A 21,011-nucleotide genomic window follows, 5' to 3' on the forward strand; every position below is an offset into this window, starting at 1 on the left:
AATGCATGTTGGCCACAATTATTGGCACCCAATTATTGCAATGTCCTTTTCCCAAGATAGCAGCCCTGAGTTTTCTCCTGTAATGCCTGAAGAGTTTGGAGAACACCTGATAAGAGATCAGAGACCATTCTTTCATACAGAATCTCTCCAGATCCTTCAGATTCACAGCTCCATGTTGGTGCTTCTCCTCTTTAGTTCACCCCACTCATTTTCTATAGGGTTCAGGTCAGAAGACTGGGACAGCCATGGCAAAAGCTTCATTTTGTGCTCAGTGACCCATTTTTGTGTTGATTTTGATATTTGTTTTGGATTATTGTCCTGATGGAAGATCCAACCTCAGCCCATTATAAGATTTCTAACAGAGGCAGTCAGCTTTAGATTTTTTATCTGTTGATATTTGAGAGAATCCATGATGCCATGCATCTCAACAAGATGTCCAGGACCTCCAGCAGAAAAACAGGATCAAGAGGATAAACAATGCAGATTTATTTTCACAGCCACCTTTGCTCAGATTTACCAAGGGTGCCAATATTAGTGGAGGGCACGATAGGTAGGTAGGTAGACTGATTGATTGATTGATTGATCTAGATAGTAAGTAGATCAATAGGTAGAGGGATGGATGGATGTGTATATATACATATATACGATATGTACATACATATATGGGTGGCTAGATGGTTGATAGGTAGATGAATTGGAATACAGGTAGATAGACAGATAGGTGGGAAATTAGAAGGATGGATGAAATGTGGGTAGATAGATGGATAGAGAGATGTGTAGATAGACAAACAGAGGTCGATAGGTGGATAGATAGAAATGTGTTAATGGATTGATGGAAAATTGCTAAATTGATTAATAGGTGGACAAGTGAATGGATGGATGGACAGATTGATGCGCTTGCTTCCTGGAGGGCGGAGGTGTGTGTGTGTGTGTGTGTGTGTGTGTGTGTGTGTGTGTGTGTGTGAACACAGCACTGTATTCTGCTTACCTACAGTTTTACTCCAGTTATGGTCCCATTGTGGAGGTCCCCCTCTCCCCTCCCTGCGGCCCCTAATGCTCTGTGTCGCTCTCTTTGTCAGCATGCAATACCTCCAGCCTGCAACAGTGACCTTCAGCATGCAGGAAGTGTGACATTTCAGTAGCTCAGCCAGCAGAATACGGGCAGAGGACTAACCTTTACTGCCCAGTCACCCATCTAGAACTTCTCTCATTCTTACACAAAGAGCCGCTTTTCACAGCCTATGCCTATTCTCTGCTTCGCTGAAAAAAATGTCACCACATTATTTATGATCCTCTATAAATACTGTTTGTGTTTTGTATGTGTGCGTGTGTGCACAATTTAAGGGTAAGCTCTGTCTTTGTGGATCTAATGCATCGCGTGTGTTTTGAAGCTAAGCTCTCTGAAGCATCGTTATGTGTTTGTTTGTTTGTGTGTGTGTGTGTGTGTGTGTGTGTGGTGACAGGAGGGCATAGAGGGCAAGTCTCCAGCTGGCATGTTGCCCCCTCTCTCTGCCTATTCAGCACACAACCATCCCAAAGTTCATCCAGCATATTGAGGGAGAGCTGCCTCTGGAGAGAATCATGTCTCAACTGCGCATAGCCACCAGCTACACGTCACACTGACACTAGATCAGTCACCTTTCTTGGGCAAAAGCAAACATTTACCAACCATTATAGCTGAGCCATGGAAAGGCACGGAGAGTGCAGTGTAAGCAAGCACACAACTGCAGGAAAAGTGGAGAGCAGGGAAAAGTTGCCAGCATACTTAAGTACTTCTGTAATGGACAAAGTGGCATAAATTATTAGGCCAATCCAATGCAATCCATAAATAGTTTCCTCAATCCAATCAATAACTTCTTTCTTGTGACAACTCTGTGCCTAGTGTATGATAAAATGGGTTTGTGGGGAAATATTTTCAGGCTGGTAATTGTAATATACAGATATATATATATATATATATATATATATATATATATATATATATATATATTTCATTTTAATTTCTCTCTCTTTCTATCTATGTATCTATCTATCTATCTATATGTGTTTGTGTGTGTGTGTATATGTATATATGTGTGTATATAATCTTTTATTTAATTTTTTATTTATTGATTTATTTCCCTGTGTACTATCCTTTTGAAATAACATTAAATAACACTTTTTACATTGCTTCAAAAATAATGGCTATATACAAAAATAGTAACAAGCATATTTTGTGCTTTTATTTGTTACTACTGACTGTTGTTCATCTATTATTTATAGTGACCGTCTTTTCAGACCATTAGTCAACAAATCCTCAGTAAACGCTGCAGGTGTCATAATCATTGCAGGTATGGAAGAGATGCCCTTTTAATTTAACCGAGCTGTGTGCTCACTAAAAAAAAAGCAAAAAACACTCATTCTCAGATTTTTTTCCCCCTAAGCAATTTCAAGTTAATTTATATTCAGACAAAATCAAACGTGGTGATTTCTGAGTAGATGAGCTGTTTACTCCATCCATTTTCACCAGTTTGACCAATTCATTCAAATAGGTTTGCACTGAAAGGCTTATCAGCCAATCACAGCAGTGTTTTCTATGGTTTCCTTACTCAAAGCAACCAACACAACAAACAACATCCCTGCTTCCAAGTATGTCTCTTTGTTTGTTTCTATTCTCTGTGTTTTACTGTGATTAATCATTCTGTTGTGTTATGTCTTTGTGTGTCCTCTCCAGTCCAGCACATCGTTTAACCGTGATGTGGTCAAGGCTGGTACTGGCCGACGGTTCCTGGGTGGTCTGTTGGATGACACCTCATACTGCTACACACTGGAGGTCTCCTTCTACAGCTACCTGACAGCAGGAAGCACCTCACCTGTGCCATACACTGAGGATGGCTGTATCCTTTTATTCCTCCTTCACCTGATAATATAACACTACACTCTATAATATATGTTTGGAATTTGAAGTTCAAAGTAAATCAAAGATTATTGGATTATGTTTTATAAGGAAATACTGCTTAAGTCTTTTACTTCAAAATGTAATGCTTAATTCATTGTGTTACTTGCTGTTTCTTTATAGTATTTTTGAAATTTACTAGGATTTTCTGAGTGAAAATTGCTTAAAATTAATCCACTATTTTTTCTAGTGTACCGTTCAAAAGTTTGGGCTTAGTAAGATTTTTGTTGATGCATTTTAATTATTCTGTTCTTTTGAACTTTCTTTATCATATATATTTTATATATATATATATATATATATATATATATATATATATATGTGTGTGTGTGTGTGTGTGTGTGTGTGTGTGTGTGTGTGTGTGTATGTATATATATATATATGTGTGTGTGTGTGTATGTATGTATATATATATATATGTATGTTTATATGTATATGTGATTTCCACAAAAAAATGGAATATCTGCATATTAAGAAATGTTAGCTTATTTGCATATTAGAATGATTTGTGAAGAATCATGTGACACTGAAAACTGGAGTAACAGCTGCTGAAAATTCGAAAATGTTAAAATATATTACAATAGAAAGCAAGTATTTTAATTTTTAATAAGATTTTACAATTTTACTGTTTGCGATCAAATAAATGCAGCCTTGGTATGCATAAGAATGTTTTTTTTATCTTGCCGACCTCAAACTTTTGAATGGTGTGTGTATATGTATATGTATATGTATATATACAGTCATGGCCAAAAATATCGGCACCCTTGGTAAATATGATCAAAGAAGGCTGTGAAAATTAGTCTACATTGTTAATCCTTTTGATCTTTTATTTAAAAAAATCACAAAAATCTAACCTTTCATTGGATAATAAGAATTTAAAATGGGGGAAATATCATTATGAAATAAATGTTTTTCTGTAATACACATTGGCCACAATTAACGGCACCCTTTTATTCAATACATTTTGAAACCTCCATTTGCCAGTTTAACAGCTCTAAATTTTCTCCTATAATGCCTGATGAGGTTAGAGAACACCTGACAAGAGATCAGAGACCATTCCTTCATCCAGAATCACTCCAGACCCTTTAGATTCCCAGCTCCATGTTGGTGCTTCTTCTCTTCAGTTCACCCAACTCATTTTCTATAGGGTTCAGGTCAGAGGACTGGAATGGCCAGCAGAAGCTTGGTTTTGTGCTCAGTGACCCATTTTTGTGTTGTTTTTGAGGTTTGTGTTTGGATTATTGTATGGTTGGAAGATCCAAACATGGCCCATTATAAGATTTCTAACAGAGTCAGTCACTTATTGATTTTTTATCTGTTGGTATTTGATAGGATCCATGATGCCATGTGTCTAAACAAGATGTCCAGGACCTCCAGCAGAAATATAGGCCCACAACATCAAAAATACAGCAGTATATTTCATTGTACGCATGGGGTACTTTTTATCCCTGTGTTCACCAAACCCATCTTGAGTGTTTGCTGCTAAAAAACTCATTTTTTTAATTTCATCTGACCATAGAAGCCAGTCCCAGTTCCAGTCGTGTCTGATAACTGAATATGCTGGAGTTTGTTTTTGGATGAGCTAGGAGAATTTTTCTTGAAACCCTCCCAAACAACATGTGGTGATGTAGGTGCTGTTTGACTTTTTTTTTAAAGGTTTTCTGACCCAGAGACTCAACTATTTTCTGCAATTCTTCAGCTGTGGTCCTTGGAGAGTCTTTAGCCACTCAAACTCTCCTTCTCACCGTGCATTAGGACGATATAGACACACGTCCTCTTCCAGGCAGTTTCAGAACATTTTATGTTGATGATTGGAAATTCTTAATTATTGCCCTGATGGTGGAAATGGGAATTTTCACTGCTCTAGCTCTTTTCTTAAAGGCACTACACTAATTTGTGAAGCTCAATTATCTTTTGCTGCACATCAGAAATATATTATTTGGTTTTTCTCATTGTGATGGATGATTAAGGGAATTTGGGCTTTGTTTTCCCTCCTATTTATATTTCTGTGAAACAAGAAGCCATGGCTGGATAATTTCATGTTCATAATCACCCTGGAGTGCTGAAAATTGTGAATATGAATGGGAATATACTTCAGAGATATTTTACTCATAGGAATTTCTAGGGGTGCCAATAATTGTGTCCAACTTGTATTTGAGAAAAACATTTATTTTAAAAATTCACAAAAATCTAACCTTTCATTGGATAATGAAAAGGTTAAAGGCCTCTGGCTTGCTCAGTTGGGGACAATTAATTTCTAGTGATTATCGCCGATTTGATTGCACAGATACTATTTAAACTAAACTGAGCTAGACACTGACATCTCTGAATTCAATAATGAAATGCCTTTAACTGAAAATTGAGTATTTAATCTTATCATTATACATTACTGACACTCTATCCTCCAATTTGATACTGTTAAGTGCTTTGACACAATCTGTATTGTTAAAAGCGCTATATAAATAAAGGCGATTTGATAATAAGAATTTAAAATGGGGGTAAATATCATTATGAAATAAAAGATCAAAAGGATTAACAATGCAGATTAATTTTCACAGCCTTCTTTGATCATATTTACCAAGGGTGCCGATATTTTTGGCCATGACTGTGTGTATATATATATAAATATATATACGTGTATATGTATGTGTGTGTTTATATACTGCATGTGCATGTATATATGTGTGTATATATATGTATGTATATGTATGTATGTGTGTGTATATATATATAATTTTTTTTGAATGGTGTGTATGTGTGTGTGTGAATGGTATATATATTGTATTGCCCTGTCTGCCACCTTTCACGTCACGTATCAAAATAGTCACTATAGTGAAGGATTTGGGTTTAATGGGAATGCTAACAGATAGCATTCTTCAGTTTTTATAGACCACCTTGTACACTTCTATTTCTCTCTGTTTCTCCTCGGGTATCTCTGACCCTGAAGCCTCCTGCTGTCTGAAGGAGGAAGGGAAGATAAAATGATCAGAGGAAGGACAAACTTCCCATTTTGTTTCGCCTCTACAAATTTGTTCTGTCTCATAGTGAACTGATTAAGTTCTGGGTGTTTAGATACAGGAACCACAGGTTGCTTTATTGACAGAGAGGCTTTGAAGTGGAGCTGGTTCCTGTTGGTTATAGGTTGTTTGTGAGTTGGTTTGTTCAGTGACGAACAAACAGCCTGGTCACTATGCATCTTCCCTGAAGGCTCTTGCTTCAACTAGAACGATCGAGAACTGCACTCTCATTGAATTTTCCCCCTCATGAGGAACATATGGCTGGTGTAAAGACCCGATTTTCTCAAATCGATGCTGCAGCTCAGTAGACAAAAGCCAATGACTTGTGCTGCTGTCTCACTTTCTGAAATTATCTCTCCAGTGTAGGTGCACCGAGCGACATACTGGGGTGGCGTCACGGTTCGATAATGAAGGCTGGGGTGATAATGTCACTCTATTGAAGCTCAGCTCTCTTCCCTGCGTTTAAGCTGCATGCTGGTCGTACAACTCCATCCCCTTATTTACCGCGAGCAATGCTCACTCATTGATCTCTTAATTATTCTAGGAATCATTATCAGAGAGTGAGGCTTTGTTGACCCGGTTGGCTATTAGACACTCGAGAGATGTCGGCCGGCCAACAGAAGTGCGCCGAAACGCTCTTGTCGTTGAGTCGTGTCGATGTGGATGCAGTGTATCCACTTCTGTGCAAACACCAACAGGTGTACAATCCATTAGTAAGATTAGGGACAATTTTAGAATTTTAGTCCCACGTGGACTCATTTAGGGAGTAATTATTCCTTTAATCGGAAGAGGATAAGAGTTTGAGTCATGTTCAGCTGACTTAAAATACCTAATATTTCAAACATGTCGGATCTGACCTGTTTCAGCACTGACTAGAAGGATGAATAATATTTAATTATAAAGTACATTCAGTGATTACTGAAGAATTCATGGCTATGTTAATCACAGATTTTTAGACGGGCCTGAGATGAAAGACCCTAAATCAATAGCATTGATTTAGAGGGGGGGTGGGGTGGGGGGGTTTGGTGCTCTGTGCAGATTCATATCTGAATCTGAGGTTGAAAGCCGCTCTATATAAAGGAGTGAATTCCACAGCTAAAAGGTCTCTTTGTGCAAACCCAAGATTTGTGTAGCTTAAGTGCCCTCTAGTGATCGGAAAAGCGTTGGTTGAACTTTACTATGAGCGTGTGTGTGTGCGTGTGAGTGTGTGCACACGTGAGCGTTTCACCCCTGTATCGCTCTGTCACGCACCCAGCTGCTAGACACTCATATTTACAGGCCTCTCTTGCATTAATTTATTTATTTGTTGGGTGTTTATCTCAGAGCGAGCAGTAAAGCTGCTGACTGATGCCTCATCGCTTTCACTGTTTCTCTCCGCTCGCCTGCTGCCTCGCTGGGCTGTCATCTCCAAGGCCCAGCCGCTCCAGTTGTGGTAATAAGAAACCCATCCATGTAGAATTACTCCACAGCCCTGCAGATTATTTTCCCTTAGTGACAGAGAAAAGATAGAAACAACAAAAAAGGCAATTTACAGCTTGCTGGAAAGAGTCATAACTTACCTGTGAGGCCTCTCTCCTTGAAACAGCATTTTTTCCCCATCACTTAAAACAGCTGTGCCGTGAAGTAGCGACAGGTTAAAGCTGATTGTGGGCTGTGCTATTTATTAGGTGTGCAAAACACGAGCTAACAATGAGGAACCTGGCATGGAAGAAGAGTGTGAGATGTTTAGTAAAGCCTGACACTTGTTTGCATGTTTTAGCAGGACATCATTTGTACAGTCTTTATGTTGGGCACACACAGACATTTATGAGCCTTTCATATAATGAGAACTGCTTTAAATGTTCTGACAATTCACTTTTTATCATGTTTTAATGTGTTTATGATGACATTTTCCTAAATTTGGCCTTTATATGTATAGCTATACATAGAAATAGAGGAAGATAGATTAGCATTGCAAAACAAATACAGTTTTTCTCAGTTGCTACAAAAACATGAAATCGTATAGTTTCATATTCTGTAACATATAACGCATTTCTATACTATAAGGAATTAAATTGATTGTTATATATTTTATTAATTACTAATCATTATTATTATTGTTATTATTATCATTATTAATAATAATTTAATATATCATTGTGTGTATTAATTCTTAAAGAGCTATAAATCTTGCATAAATGAGCCTAAAACAGGGTTATTATAGTTAATAAAAAACAATAATAGTCATTTTCATTACTTTAAATAAAACACGTTAATTGAAATAGAATAAAGTAAAATATATATATTTTTTAAAAATATAAATAAAAATAAAATGGATAAAAAACGATATAGACATAAACTGTTAAAATGACACAACAAAAAATTACTAAAACTTTAAAATTAAAATTAAAACTGAAAATATAAAAAATAACTGATTCAAAATATTAATCAAAACTATAATACTATGTCAGTGAAACTAAAGTAACATTGGTCTGAAAATATATTCTGTAGCTAGCTTTATATTTTAGAAAATATCATTTTAAGGCATTTGATCATATTTGGGGGTCTTTGGCATTAATTTTTTTAAAACCCCTGGTTTTAAAGTGTTAGTGTAATAGAATGGCTAAACAATTGAGGAAAAACTGAATATGGTGTAACTTTTAAAAGGTTATTATGTTGTAGATCTGGGAGGTTGTGTGTGTGTGTGTGTGTGTGTGGCACACGAGGGCTGAGGGTGTCAGCCTCCAGTAGTGGAAGGGTATTTGCCGTGGCATGTAGTGCAAAGATTGGGGGCAAAGAGGTTACCAGAATGTGACATGCCACTTTTTACAGGCCGGTTGGCAGGTCTATGGAGCGTGCAAATTATCAGCAGAGACCTTTACAGACATGACTTCACTCCCCGATAAAAACCAAAACAATGACAACATTATAATTACCTGCAAAGGAATTAATTCACCTTTTCCTAACCTCACTAAACAAACACACACCCATACACACATGCATAATGTACTGCTAATGTTGACAGTGGCACCACCTGGATAGAGATCTCACACACTCCATAATGCTGCATTTTGTGACAGAAGACATTGAAAGATCCTTCAGTCAAATGGCTCAATTGCTCACATTTTTGCTCCACCTTTGTCTTGTTATAGAATACCGAGCATATCAGAATATAGAACAGCAGCACTGAGGGAATAATTTAGCACATTTAATGATTTATCACCACCTGTAATGTCGCACAAAACTGAGGAAATTTATGATGGATGCATGGCCCGGTCGTTGGTAACCTGTAACCGATTTTTATCGTCGTCACAGCATCCCCTGGGCGATATAAGCTGGTTAATGCCTGTGGCGGCAAGGTGCCTCTGTACGAAGCTGCTGCAGGTGGTTATGACATCTTATGAATTTAGATTGACAGCATACAGTGTGGTTTGCAATGACCTTTCAGTGCGATGAGCCCTGAATGAATGTGTGTACATCAGCTATAGCACTATACTGTCTTAAGTACCCCCACATCTTCATAATCGACACCAAATCTCATGTATGTCACTTTAAACGTATCTTATACTGAATTACCTTATAAGAAGCTTAATGTGTTAACTGAAACATGTTGAATTGGTGAAAATAATGCTCATTTTAAAGGGTTAGTTCACCCAAAAATGAAAATTCTGTCATTAATTAGTCACCCTCATGTCGGTCCAAACCCATAAGATCTTTGTTCATCTTTGGAACAAAAATGAAGGTATTTTTGATGAAATCTGAGAGCTCTTTGACCCTGCACAGACAGCAATGCAACTGCAATGTTCCCAGTCCATGAAATTTAGCAAGGACATCAGTAAAACAGTCCATGTGATATCAGTGGCTCAACTTCAGTTTTGCGAAGCTACGAGAGTACTTTTTGTTCACAAAGAAAATAAAAATAACATAATTTCATACTAAACGATACTTTTCCCCGATTTTCCTGCATTTTGGAGAGTACCACGACGCATGTGCGCGCTTTACCCAGAACCTAATCAACGTAACCAGCATTGTTTACATTCAGCATGCACACGTTTTCTCCTGAACGTAAACAGCGCTGATTACGTTGATTATGTTCTGGAGAAAGCACGCACATGCGTCGTGGTGAAGTTGCCACATGGACTGTTTTGCCAATGTCCTTGCTACGTTTCTGGGTCTGGGAACATTGCAGTTGTGTTGCTGCCTTTGCAGGGACAGAGAGCTCTCAGATTTCATCAAAAAATAAATAAATTACGGATTTGGAACGACATGTGGTTGAGTAATTAATGACAGAATTTTCATTTTGGGACAAACGATCCCTTTAAACAAACTAATTATCTATCTATACATACATATAAATCTTGGAAATATTATTAATAACAATATAATCAAAAAGTATGTGTGTTAAATAAAATATGCATTATTTATTTCAAATGTTATATATACACTCTATCTATCTATAATAAATGTTCTGCTTTACATTATTGTTATTATTAAAATAATATATAAAATAAAAACACAATTTTTTTAAGTTTTGTTTTTATTTTCAATAAATTCTTATTCACAAAAAAAAAAAAATATATATATATATATATATATATATATATATATATATATATATATATATATATATATATATATATATATATATATATATATATATATATATATATTCAAAAGCCTTTTAAAATTTTCTTTTAAAATGAGCATTTTTATCAAGTTCCTGTAGTTAAGTTATTTTACATTAATTGCATAGAAAAGTACCTATACATTGCCATTAGAGTAAAATTACTAAATCTAAACATAAGAGCCTGATAAATATGCTCATTTTAGATGAAAATTTCAGATGGCACTTAGGGGCTTTGCATCTGAACTCTTCATATACAGTGTGTGTGTATATATATATATATATATATATTAAAAAAAAAAAATCTGGAAAAAAAAAAATTTACATCCTGATTGCTAATCTCTGAGCTATAGAACAATCCTAATTATTGTTAAAGATGATCAGTTTAATGAAAGATATTTGCTTTTGTTAGTAATCACTTCAAACGCGCATTCATCGTCATTTATCTGCGACCAAACAACTTAATTGATGAGGGATAATATAATGCTTTTTGTCCAAGTCGTGCTGTTTCCCGAATTCATTTGAAAAAGTGGGAGAGAAGTTCTGATGACACACCATCGTTAGAATGTCGAAAACAGGTGAGCGCTGAGTGAGTCTGGGATCTCGTTCAACACCCAGCTGGATGCTTTGATGGAGCGAGCTCACTCTGTGACTTTCAAATCACTTTGTACGGATGTCTCAGAGCTCATCATCCTAAGAACTTCAGAAAATGTTGAATAAAGTTTTGGTTTGTTGAGTTTAGCAGTCATCTGTGGTGCAGACACGCTTTGGCTGGTGTGCGCTATCCATGTTAGAATCCTTTCTGGTTTACTTTTTCTGGAGATATTTGCTGACATAAGCAAAGTGTGCTTGGGGATCGATTTAGAATTTAATTCGAAAGATTTAGCTGTCTGCGTCATTTTCCGTTCTCTCCTTATAGATTGAGATGGTCACATCTGTGTTAATATTTTCAATGACATAATCAAATATGTGTTTATTGATTAAAATTACAGTGGCATTTAAAGCTGTGGTGTTTGAACGAAACAACATGTTAAGGTGAAAGCTTAACTTTTGGGTAAAGATTAGTATTAGGCTCAGTGCTAGACACTCGAAATGGGGAATGTTTCAGAGAGACATTCACAATAATCTCGCCTCTGCCCTTTACCGACTGACAGATTAACAAGTCTTCTACTTCCAGTCATCAATGAAAGGAGCGTGAGAGAGAGAAAAACCGCACCGTGTTATGGCGACCGTGCCATTTTCTTTTGTCCTTTAGGCTACAGACGGCTACTGAGAGAGCTGTTATCCCTGGGCTAAGCTATAAAAGTCCCACTCAATCAAGCACCGCCCTTCAATGTCAGATGCTTCGGTTTGGATCCAGCGAGCTTAAATGTTGCACTGCTGTCTTGAGAATGAGCCGTACATATAAAGTGATCCAGCACAAGCACAATGTCGGATCAGGCGGCTCAGTGGATCCAGCTGCCTTTAACATCAGTCACAGCCTTTTCCAAAGACAATTCTGTTGATCCTCAAGTTAACTGCCAATGGCTGACATGAGATCAGCCTGAACAATGGACTGATTGGCAGAGGTGTAGTAAAGAACATAAGAAGGGCCTTTTTTGAATACCAAATAATAGCATTTCAAACATGACAATACAAGGTCGTATTCATACTCTATATTTGAAATTTAGCCCTTTCAATCAAACTAAAAAGGAGGTCTTTAAATCCTCCAGAAAATTGAGTTAACCGTAACCTGTAATACAACAATGTAGGGATACACAGGCCTCAGCAACACTGTGGAAATCATATGCAATGCTTTGCAGAAGGCTTAACGTGATTTACCCAAGACAGACATATTCCTGGATCAATGTCCTTTGTTGGTCCTGGATCAACAATCTGTAACACTTTACAATAAGGTCTCATTTGTTAACATTAGTTAATGCATTAGCAAGCATGAACTAACAATGAGCAGTATTTTTTGCAATACCTATTTATCTTTGTTAATCTTAGTTAATAAATTACAGTTGTTCATTAAGTAAATGTTAAAATTACCATTAACTACAATTAATAGATGCTGTATAAGTATTGTTCATTTTTAAGTTAATGTTAACTATATTAATGTTAATAAATGAGACTTTGTAAAGTGTTACTCAACATTTTTCTCAGCCTTTCAGATTTTAGATTCTGATAGCGTTAGAGTCAAGAAGGCTATCTGTTAACATTCCCACTGCATTTTTATGTTATTTTCATGCTTTTGTGTCTATTCAATGCTCGAAAGCTTTTTTTTAATTATTATTATTTATTGTAATTGTATTAAAAAAAAGCAACCAGTTAATTGCTCCTTTTGTGTTCTGTGAAGAAAAAACCCCAGAAAGGTTTGGCATGACAAGAGTATTATTTATTTAAATTTAAATTTGATGCTGTCACTCTAATTCATTCATGAATCAGCTTTTATTATCTTTTAATCTGATAATTATATAATTTAAAAGATAGTGCCCCTTAGCTTCAATGTAATTAGCTACTTTTTGTTATCTTGTAGGGTGAGTTAAATACTTTTTTAAAAGCTAGCTTGGCTGTATTTAAATGAAATTATAAATAGCTAGCTTCACAAGCTACAGTTTCAGAGTGTCTCTCTCACTGCAACACTCTTAATGCCTCATTAGCTGTTCCTAATTTTTATGTGTAGCATGTCTGCAGCAGTGATAAATTAAGATTTTAATTACTTGCTATTGTGAACACTTAAAGGGACAGTTTACCCAAGAATACAATTCTGTCATCATTTACTCACACTCATGTTGTTCCAAATTTTCATGACTTGCTTTCTTCTGTGGAACATAAATATTGACAAATGTCACATTTGTGCATTCGATGAAAGTCAGTTCAATGCTTTTTGGACCCCGTTGACGTTCATTATGTGGACACAAACAGTTGAAACGCTTTTCAAGATGATATATGGTATATTTGATGACAGAAATTTCATTTTTGGCTGAACTATCCCTTTAAAAGGATTCGGATGTTTGAAAAGATGTTCTGTCATCAGTTGTCGGTTCTCAGTCAGATCGTTGTTTTATACTCTTTGGCTGATGGTTTAGATGCATTCAATGTTTTCCAGTGTGAGTTAAGAAACTTCTATTGGTCATAACGGAATGGATATTTCTCTCTCTCACTCTCTATCTGTGGAGTAGATTGTCTTGAGAGGTCATCAGATACGGCAGTGTTCTGGTCTTTGAGAGCTTTATGGCATGAAATGGATTTGATTGTGTGGGTGCAGTCAGATCCGGCCTGTGGCCAATCCAGCCACTGTACCTCTGCATTGCTCTTAAAGCCAATACTTCATACCAGAGTGTTTATCTCAGCGCTTTAGCACCACTGCTCATGGTCATCTTCTTCCCATTAACACTACAGCAGGGCCGTCTCTGATGGGAAAATGGCAGTAAGCGGTCTGCCAAATAACATCATGTACGTTGCAGACTGTCTAGATGCATGTGTGTGTGCGTGACACATTGACGTATTTGATTAAATACATAGATGAATGTTGAGGCATTATTAAAATTTCCTGCTCGGATTCCTGCCAAATGCAATTCCAAAGCCAGAGTTTGTCCTCTACGGCTGTTAACTTCGGTTTCGCCCTACAGAGGCCGGACGAAAGGTCCTTACTGAGAGTTCGAGCAGCGGGGAGACAATAGCTGCGTGCTTTATGTGCTCTTGTTTACTGTTTTAATTAGCATTGTTAATTGGCACTTTGTGACACCCCGGTGACAGGCCTGTCACTCCACTGTATTGATGCCACTCTTGTGCCTAATTTGTCTGCTTGTTAACACACGGCCGGCTCCAGACCAGGGTGCCTTGTTTCTTGTCATTGGGCCATCATTGTCCGTTTGTCTGTGTGGGAGCGTTTGCGTGCGGATACACAGTCCGGTAAACAAATTATTTGTCAGGCCATGGAAACGTCCATCTCCGTCTCGTCTCATCAGCCCCTTGGAGACCCGTCCTTGAGTCGCAACAAAGACAGCAATCGATCCAAACATCCGACCGTATGCCGATGACATTAAAAACCTCACACGCATCAATGACACGGACTGCTTAACCCATTTAAGCCCACGGGAAACCGAAGAAGGCTCTATAGCTCAATCTGTAAATAGTTTTTGGGTGACTTTAGAAAGAGCATTTGAAAACTTGACTGCTTGATAATGTGTCATGCGGTGGTGTTTAAGTCATGCTGCCATTTCTAAACATTTACTCTCATTATTTCAATGCATACATACATTTCTGTTGGAATTTCTGTTTAGACTTAGAGAATTAGTTGTATTTTAATCAACTTTACATGAAAAAACACACTTAAAAATTGCACAATATGTTGCACAGTATGAAACATTGTGCAAATGATTCTTACTACGACATATCTGGGAAAAATCTGGGCATATTAATATGTTAACTGAAACCGGCAGATTTCTGCAACATAGTGTGAAGAGCCATGCTGAGATTTTAGACTTTAGAGCCTTTTGAACTGTTGTATTTCCATTCATGCATATAGTGTATATATAGTATGCTTTATATTTGATCGTGTAGATGGCAAAAACATTTAAAAAATATGGCTGAGGTTATCAAATTCATAGGGATATTTATTGTTTTTTTTTTAGCATAGCCATAGATATAAAATATGCAGCTTCTCTTAAAATATTATGTGAAATGTAGGCTAAAACACACACAAAGGCAGCTGCTGCAAAGGTTGTATATGCAGAAGAATCACAGATTGAGTACCCTAAAACTTATTTGTGCAAAATCCAGCACTCTTGATTGCATTAAGACCAAATACGATCCGTATTGGATGTTACAGAGCCGGTGAGATGTTCTCATTTTGTGTTTTTAATTGATCTACTTTTAACATCTACTCGAAAACCCTGACATTAATAATAATGAAATGGTAGACTAAATAGTAAAATGTGTTAGTTTTTGTGAGAATTTTTGCAGACAAACAGTCACAGACTCATTTTTTATGTATAAAAATGACTGAGAACATCTGGTTTAGGGGTTATTTTCATAATGTTAAAATGTTTACTTCTAAACAAAATTCCCCCCATTTATTAGGATTCCCTTCACATCTAAGTGATTAAATGCGAAGCATAATTCTGTCTCATGATGTTTGCAGCCTGGCTTCTGTTATGCGATCGTGACCACTTCACCACACGGGATGCCTAACCTTCATGTCTCATTATTATGCAACAGCTCTTGTCTACTGTCCAGGTGGAACGGTGGATGTTTTGGAAAATTCCGGCCCTCCACAGGCCTCATCCCACGTTCTGGCAGTACCTCGCATTTCCCCCTGCTTCCAGGTTGTTCTAGGCATTCTGGTTGCTGCTGGGCCGTGGCCAACAGCCAATCAGAGCGCAGGAGAGTCCCGCTCACAGCTGTGATGCTGATGAAGTCTTCTCCTCTTCCTCATCAGACCTTCCATCACATATTTCCTGTTATAAATGGGTATGATGTGACATCACAAGTGGAGAGGCCATCTGCACACGGCAGGGTCCCGGGCTATTTCTGTCAGGGCTCCACATACGCACATACTCGCTGGCTAGAAGAGTTTCTGTTTATCGAGGGGAAGCATGAAACTTTTTATGAGGTCAAAGCAAAGATGTCATGGATGAGAGAGATTTGAGGACACTTTGGTATAATATTTTGTTGCTTCTGCCAGACTTGATAACACAAAAGGCCAGTGGTTCTCGACTGGTGGGTTGCAAACCAAAAATGGATTGCTAGTCTGTTCTGAGAAGTGCTACAACAAAGCTATTATAAAAGCTACTTTTACTATTATCATTATTATTATTTAGATTATTTAATGTATTATTGTTTTGTATTGTTTTAAAACAAACAACATTTATTTTGCATGGCATTATTATTATTAACATGTTTAATTTTGAGTAGCAGTATTATTTTAAAGTACTTTTAATTTTGCATAATTGCATAATTTGCATAATTTTGTATTATATAATGATTATTTTGTATTCTTATTTAAAACAAAATAAATATGCATAATTACTATTATTATTATTATTATTAACCAAACAATATACTTTTGCACACTGTTATCTTAATCAGTAATTATTATTATTATTAATAATATTTCAGTCATTAATTTTTCTGTTTAATTTTCCTATAATATTATCATATTTATTTTCAGTTATTATTATTGTTATACAATTCAGTATTTTTACTTTTTTATTTATTTAAATTTATTAGTAGTATTTTAATATATTTCTATATTACAACATTTTGTGTAATAAACTATTTTGGTGCTGTGTTGAGTTGCCACAAAGCAAAACCAACTGAGCACCACTGAAGTAGACATTTTCTTTGTGGTCTTTTTTTACGCTATTGCTTAATCAATACGGTGCACATTAGAAACATAACAGAAATGCCATGTCATGCCATGTCTTCTGTGTCATCCTTTCAAAGTGAACTGTGCCATCTTCCCTGCCCGGCATCTAAAAATAGCCGTTGTTTTTGGAGGGCTGCAGTGTTTGCAACCATGGCCAGATGGGGTGTGAAGACAGGGGCTGGAGTCATGGAGAGAGTTCCCATCAGCCCGCTGGGTGAGGGATGGAACCCAGAATGGCTCTGTACACTGCAGTGGCTGTCAAGGCCACAGAGAGCAGGGGGGTGATGAGCAAACGCCTGGATCCGAGAGCCCAGATGGAAGGTTTAAACACAGACGCTTTGACCTCTCTGCTAATCAAGGTCATGTCGAGAGCCTGTTTATGACCATAATATATTTGGCGATTGATACGGTTATGAATAACACAGTAGTGCACAAGTAAATCAGAGTAGAAAATGGATTGAATTGTCATTTAGGGTGTGAATATGTGCGTGTCATTTACATGCACGAGACATGACAGAGAGTCCTTTGGTTGGTGCATTCCCATCAAGGAGGGATTGTTTATGAGTTAACAGCTTTGGATAATAGGATTCCAGCCATGGCCTCAGGATTTATGTGACCAGGGAGATTTTTGACCGTTGGAAGAAATTGGAAAAATAAAAATAAAAAACGACTGAATCGCTTTGCACCTTGTTTTTCTTCCAGGGCTCTTGTTTCACTCCAACAGCCCTGACAGTCAGACATGTCATCTCAGAACATCGGTAAAGGGCTGACAGCCAAAGGTGAAAAATAACACCTCTGTGTTCATTCATCAGCGGTGTCCGGCCCCAAAAGAGCAGCCTGTTAACCACAACACACAGCTGGAGAAAACCTTCCTTATCAGATCATGATGGAACATCTATTCTGAGCCAGTGTCCTGCAACACAGACATCCATCATAGTCCGTAACACACATAGACTGTATGATCTATATCACAAGATCTTGTATAAAAAATTGGACAGTTTAAAAACACAGGTCACCTATAAAATAAAAAAAAAATCTCACGTTGTTCCAAACCTGTATGACTGACTTTCTTCTGTGGAACACAAAAGAAAATATTTAAAATAATGTAATGGAGCTTTTTAGCTACAAAAAAAAGAAAAGGAAAAAAAAAGCAGTTTATAAGACTCATGTATTATGTATTTTTGTGAGGAACAAACACAAATGGAAGCTATTATTCACTGATAATCCTCATGTAGTGAGATGAACTTGAGTAGTCATTCAGACCACTTTTGTGAACGAGATCAACCAAAACAAGATCGGTCTCAAAACAGTGATTTGCTCTATTTGTTCAGCTGGACATCATCAGCTCTGTTGTATCACCAAATGAAGCTAGGGCAGATATTTGGTTCGGTCTGTTCGTTTATGATCATATTATTGTACGTCGTCATATGAACTACTTCTTTGGCATCTTTTTTGAAGCCTGAATGCTCTGCTCTCCATTATTTATAGTTGCATGGAAAAAATATCCAGTACATTCTTTGAAATATCTCCTTTTTTGTTCGGCGGAAGAAAGAAAGTCTGGTTTGGAACACGAGGGTGAGTAAATGATGACAGAATTTTCATTTGCAGATGAACTATTCCTTTAGGTTAAAAGAAAATGATTTCCGTTTAACGTTCGCCTGGCTTGTGGTTGTTGGAGTTAAACGGCTCCCACTCTTTCAGCTGCATTGTAAGTGCCCTCACAGCTCTTTGATGCAGTGCTTTTGGTAATTGATGTGCTCTGTAACGTGGGCACGGTGGAAGAAAGGCTTGTGGGGGGGTTGTGGAGTAGATGCATGAATTTAAATAAAGCTCTGGCTGTAAGTAACTGCAGGAATGAGATGCATTTTTTTCCTTTTGGCTGACTTGACTGAGAGGCGTTTGATTTATCCTCACGAGGAGCTGAGCGCTGGCTCGCCTGTCCCGCTTATTTACTCTCCGCATTGCTCTGCTGGGTATTGGCCAGTTATTTACTGCAAATGGTCGCGTTGGTACGAGATGGGAGAAAATCGGGCTCTTATTTATTTATTTATTTTTCAATTAAAAGTGGCACGTCAGAACCGAGATTTAAAGGTTCCGAGGGATCAGACGCTCTAACTGTGCTGGGGCCTAGGAGGCGTTCCAATATTGCTTTGTTGTCGACTGTCTCTTTAGGAATACAGAGACAGACTGCTGGAGTGGGCTCAAGGTATTTGACTCTTCAATGCTGGCAAGTTTTTACCAATGACAATAAAATAGTGAAAAGACCAATATGCATATGAAGGTCACACACACACAAAAACAATCTGTGTAGGGTTCCACAGCTGGGAGGTGCAGTCGTTGTACTAATAATCTGTGTTATGTGATCACAAAGTTTCCTTAATTTCCTCATATAGACATGAAGCTGGGCAGAAATGTGGCCCGGACATTTGTGGATTACTACAAACTGAACAACCTCATAGATGAAAGCAAACTCACAGGACACATTAACAGGTGCATAATTCAATCACATATTTCATTATCTTACAGCAATGGCACTGATCTTGGGTTTGTTTTTGTTTTCCATATCCTTATGAATAATATTACAAGTGTAGTCTTCTCCTACTAGAAGACACTCTTTGCATAAGATGAGCCACTTTGTACTTTTTTATTACTTAAATGAGTCATATATATTTGCAATATTTAAACAACTTAAGGTGGTAATCAGCAAAATTGTATTTAGCTTCATTTGTTAAAGGATTAGTTCACTTCCAGGATAAAAATTTCCTGATAATTTACTCACCCCCAGGTCATCCAAGATGATTTACTCACCCCCGTGTCATCATGTCTTTCTTTATTCAGTCAAAAAGAAATTAATTTCCAGGATTTTTCTCCATATGGTGGAATTCAATGGGACCCAAGGGGTTGAAGGTTCCAATTGCAGTTTCAGTGCAGGCTCAAAGGGCTCTACATGATCCCAGCCGAGGAATAAGGGTCTTATTTAGCAAAATGATTAGCCAAAAAGAAAGAAAATTTAAATACTTTTTAACCACAAATGCTCGTTTTGCACTAGCTCCATGATACGCATCCGTGGCTTCACACATTACGTAATCATGTTGAAAACGTGACATGTGATGCCCTTTACAAAAAAAAATTGTAATCAAAATTTACAATTTGACATTTTTCTGATTTAATTATTAGCTTTTCATCAATTCATAAACACCTTGTTTAGAAAACCCCACTCTTAATCATCATATAATATGGAAATCACATATTTACTGCTTTCACCATATGCACTCACAGATGAATGAAATGATTATCTACTCACGCAAGTACTGTCACATGCTTTATTTTCTGTATAATTGTCTCAAAACAAGGGGTGGCTCATCTAACCCTGAACTCTAAGAAACATCCTTTATGTCTTTCAGCCCGTTCGATGGAACATCCACCAGTCATCAAGGAAACAATGCTGGAAATGGGAAGGTTAAAAGTGACAGAAAACCCCATGGAGTCAGGGATTACTAAAAACACAGGGAATGCTGTACAGTTCCACATCCTCGAGTGAGACGTTGTGAACTATGGTCCACTTGCAAATTACGTTTTCATATCAGCCCACAGCAATCCACCAGATATTTGTTGTCTAAGTTTTTATGTGCTGATAGGACTCAACGACTGTGAATAAGTCTTCTGTATTAATTCTCACTTGTGAGATATTGCACAGAGAAAGCATCAACTGTAAATTATCCCACCGGCTACATTTATTGCTTTTTCAGTGCTTTGTTGAATACCAACTACTTTACTTGCCTTTCATTTGGAGTTGCCTATTATCAGTACAGAAATTGTATTTTACTCAGCTGTACTCATTCTGATAAAGTGATTACTTTTATGAATTCTTTAATTGTCTAGATAGTCATCTTGAATTGTTTATTCAAACCTGAATGTTTGAAAATTGCTTAAATAAAAAACAATTGACCTGTAATGTTTTATTATATTCATGCTTTGTGTTCATAAATTTGCTTCTAATAAAGTGTTTGATAAGTGTTTGGCTTTCCAGTGTCTTATTAAGTGCTTATATTGAAATCCAGCAGAAGTAATTTTGAAATGCTGTTAAAAAACAATGCATTT

At 37.0% G+C, this 21,011-nt stretch overlaps 1 protein-coding gene across 1 annotated transcript in view; it reads left to right on the top strand.

Annotated features, from left to right (window-relative positions):
* Window positions 1-20,884, top strand: part of bend5 (BEN domain containing 5) — a 338,217-nt gene extending 317,333 nt beyond the window's left edge. Inside the window, exons 11-13 of the mRNA XM_058785810.1 lie at window positions 2,714-2,876; window positions 19,304-19,400; window positions 20,315-20,884. Of these exons, the coding sequence (XP_058641793.1) occupies window positions 2,714-2,876; window positions 19,304-19,400; window positions 20,315-20,411 (357 nt within the window). The 3' untranslated portion in view covers window positions 20,412-20,884. The remainder of the gene's footprint in view (window positions 1-2,713; window positions 2,877-19,303; window positions 19,401-20,314) is intronic.
* The last annotated feature ends 127 nt before the right edge of the window (window positions 20,885-21,011 follow it).

This window comes from Onychostoma macrolepis, chromosome 08 (assembly GCF_012432095.1).
Source record: "Onychostoma macrolepis isolate SWU-2019 chromosome 08, ASM1243209v1, whole genome shotgun sequence".
Lineage (NCBI taxonomy): Eukaryota > Metazoa > Chordata > Actinopteri > Cypriniformes > Cyprinidae > Onychostoma > Onychostoma macrolepis.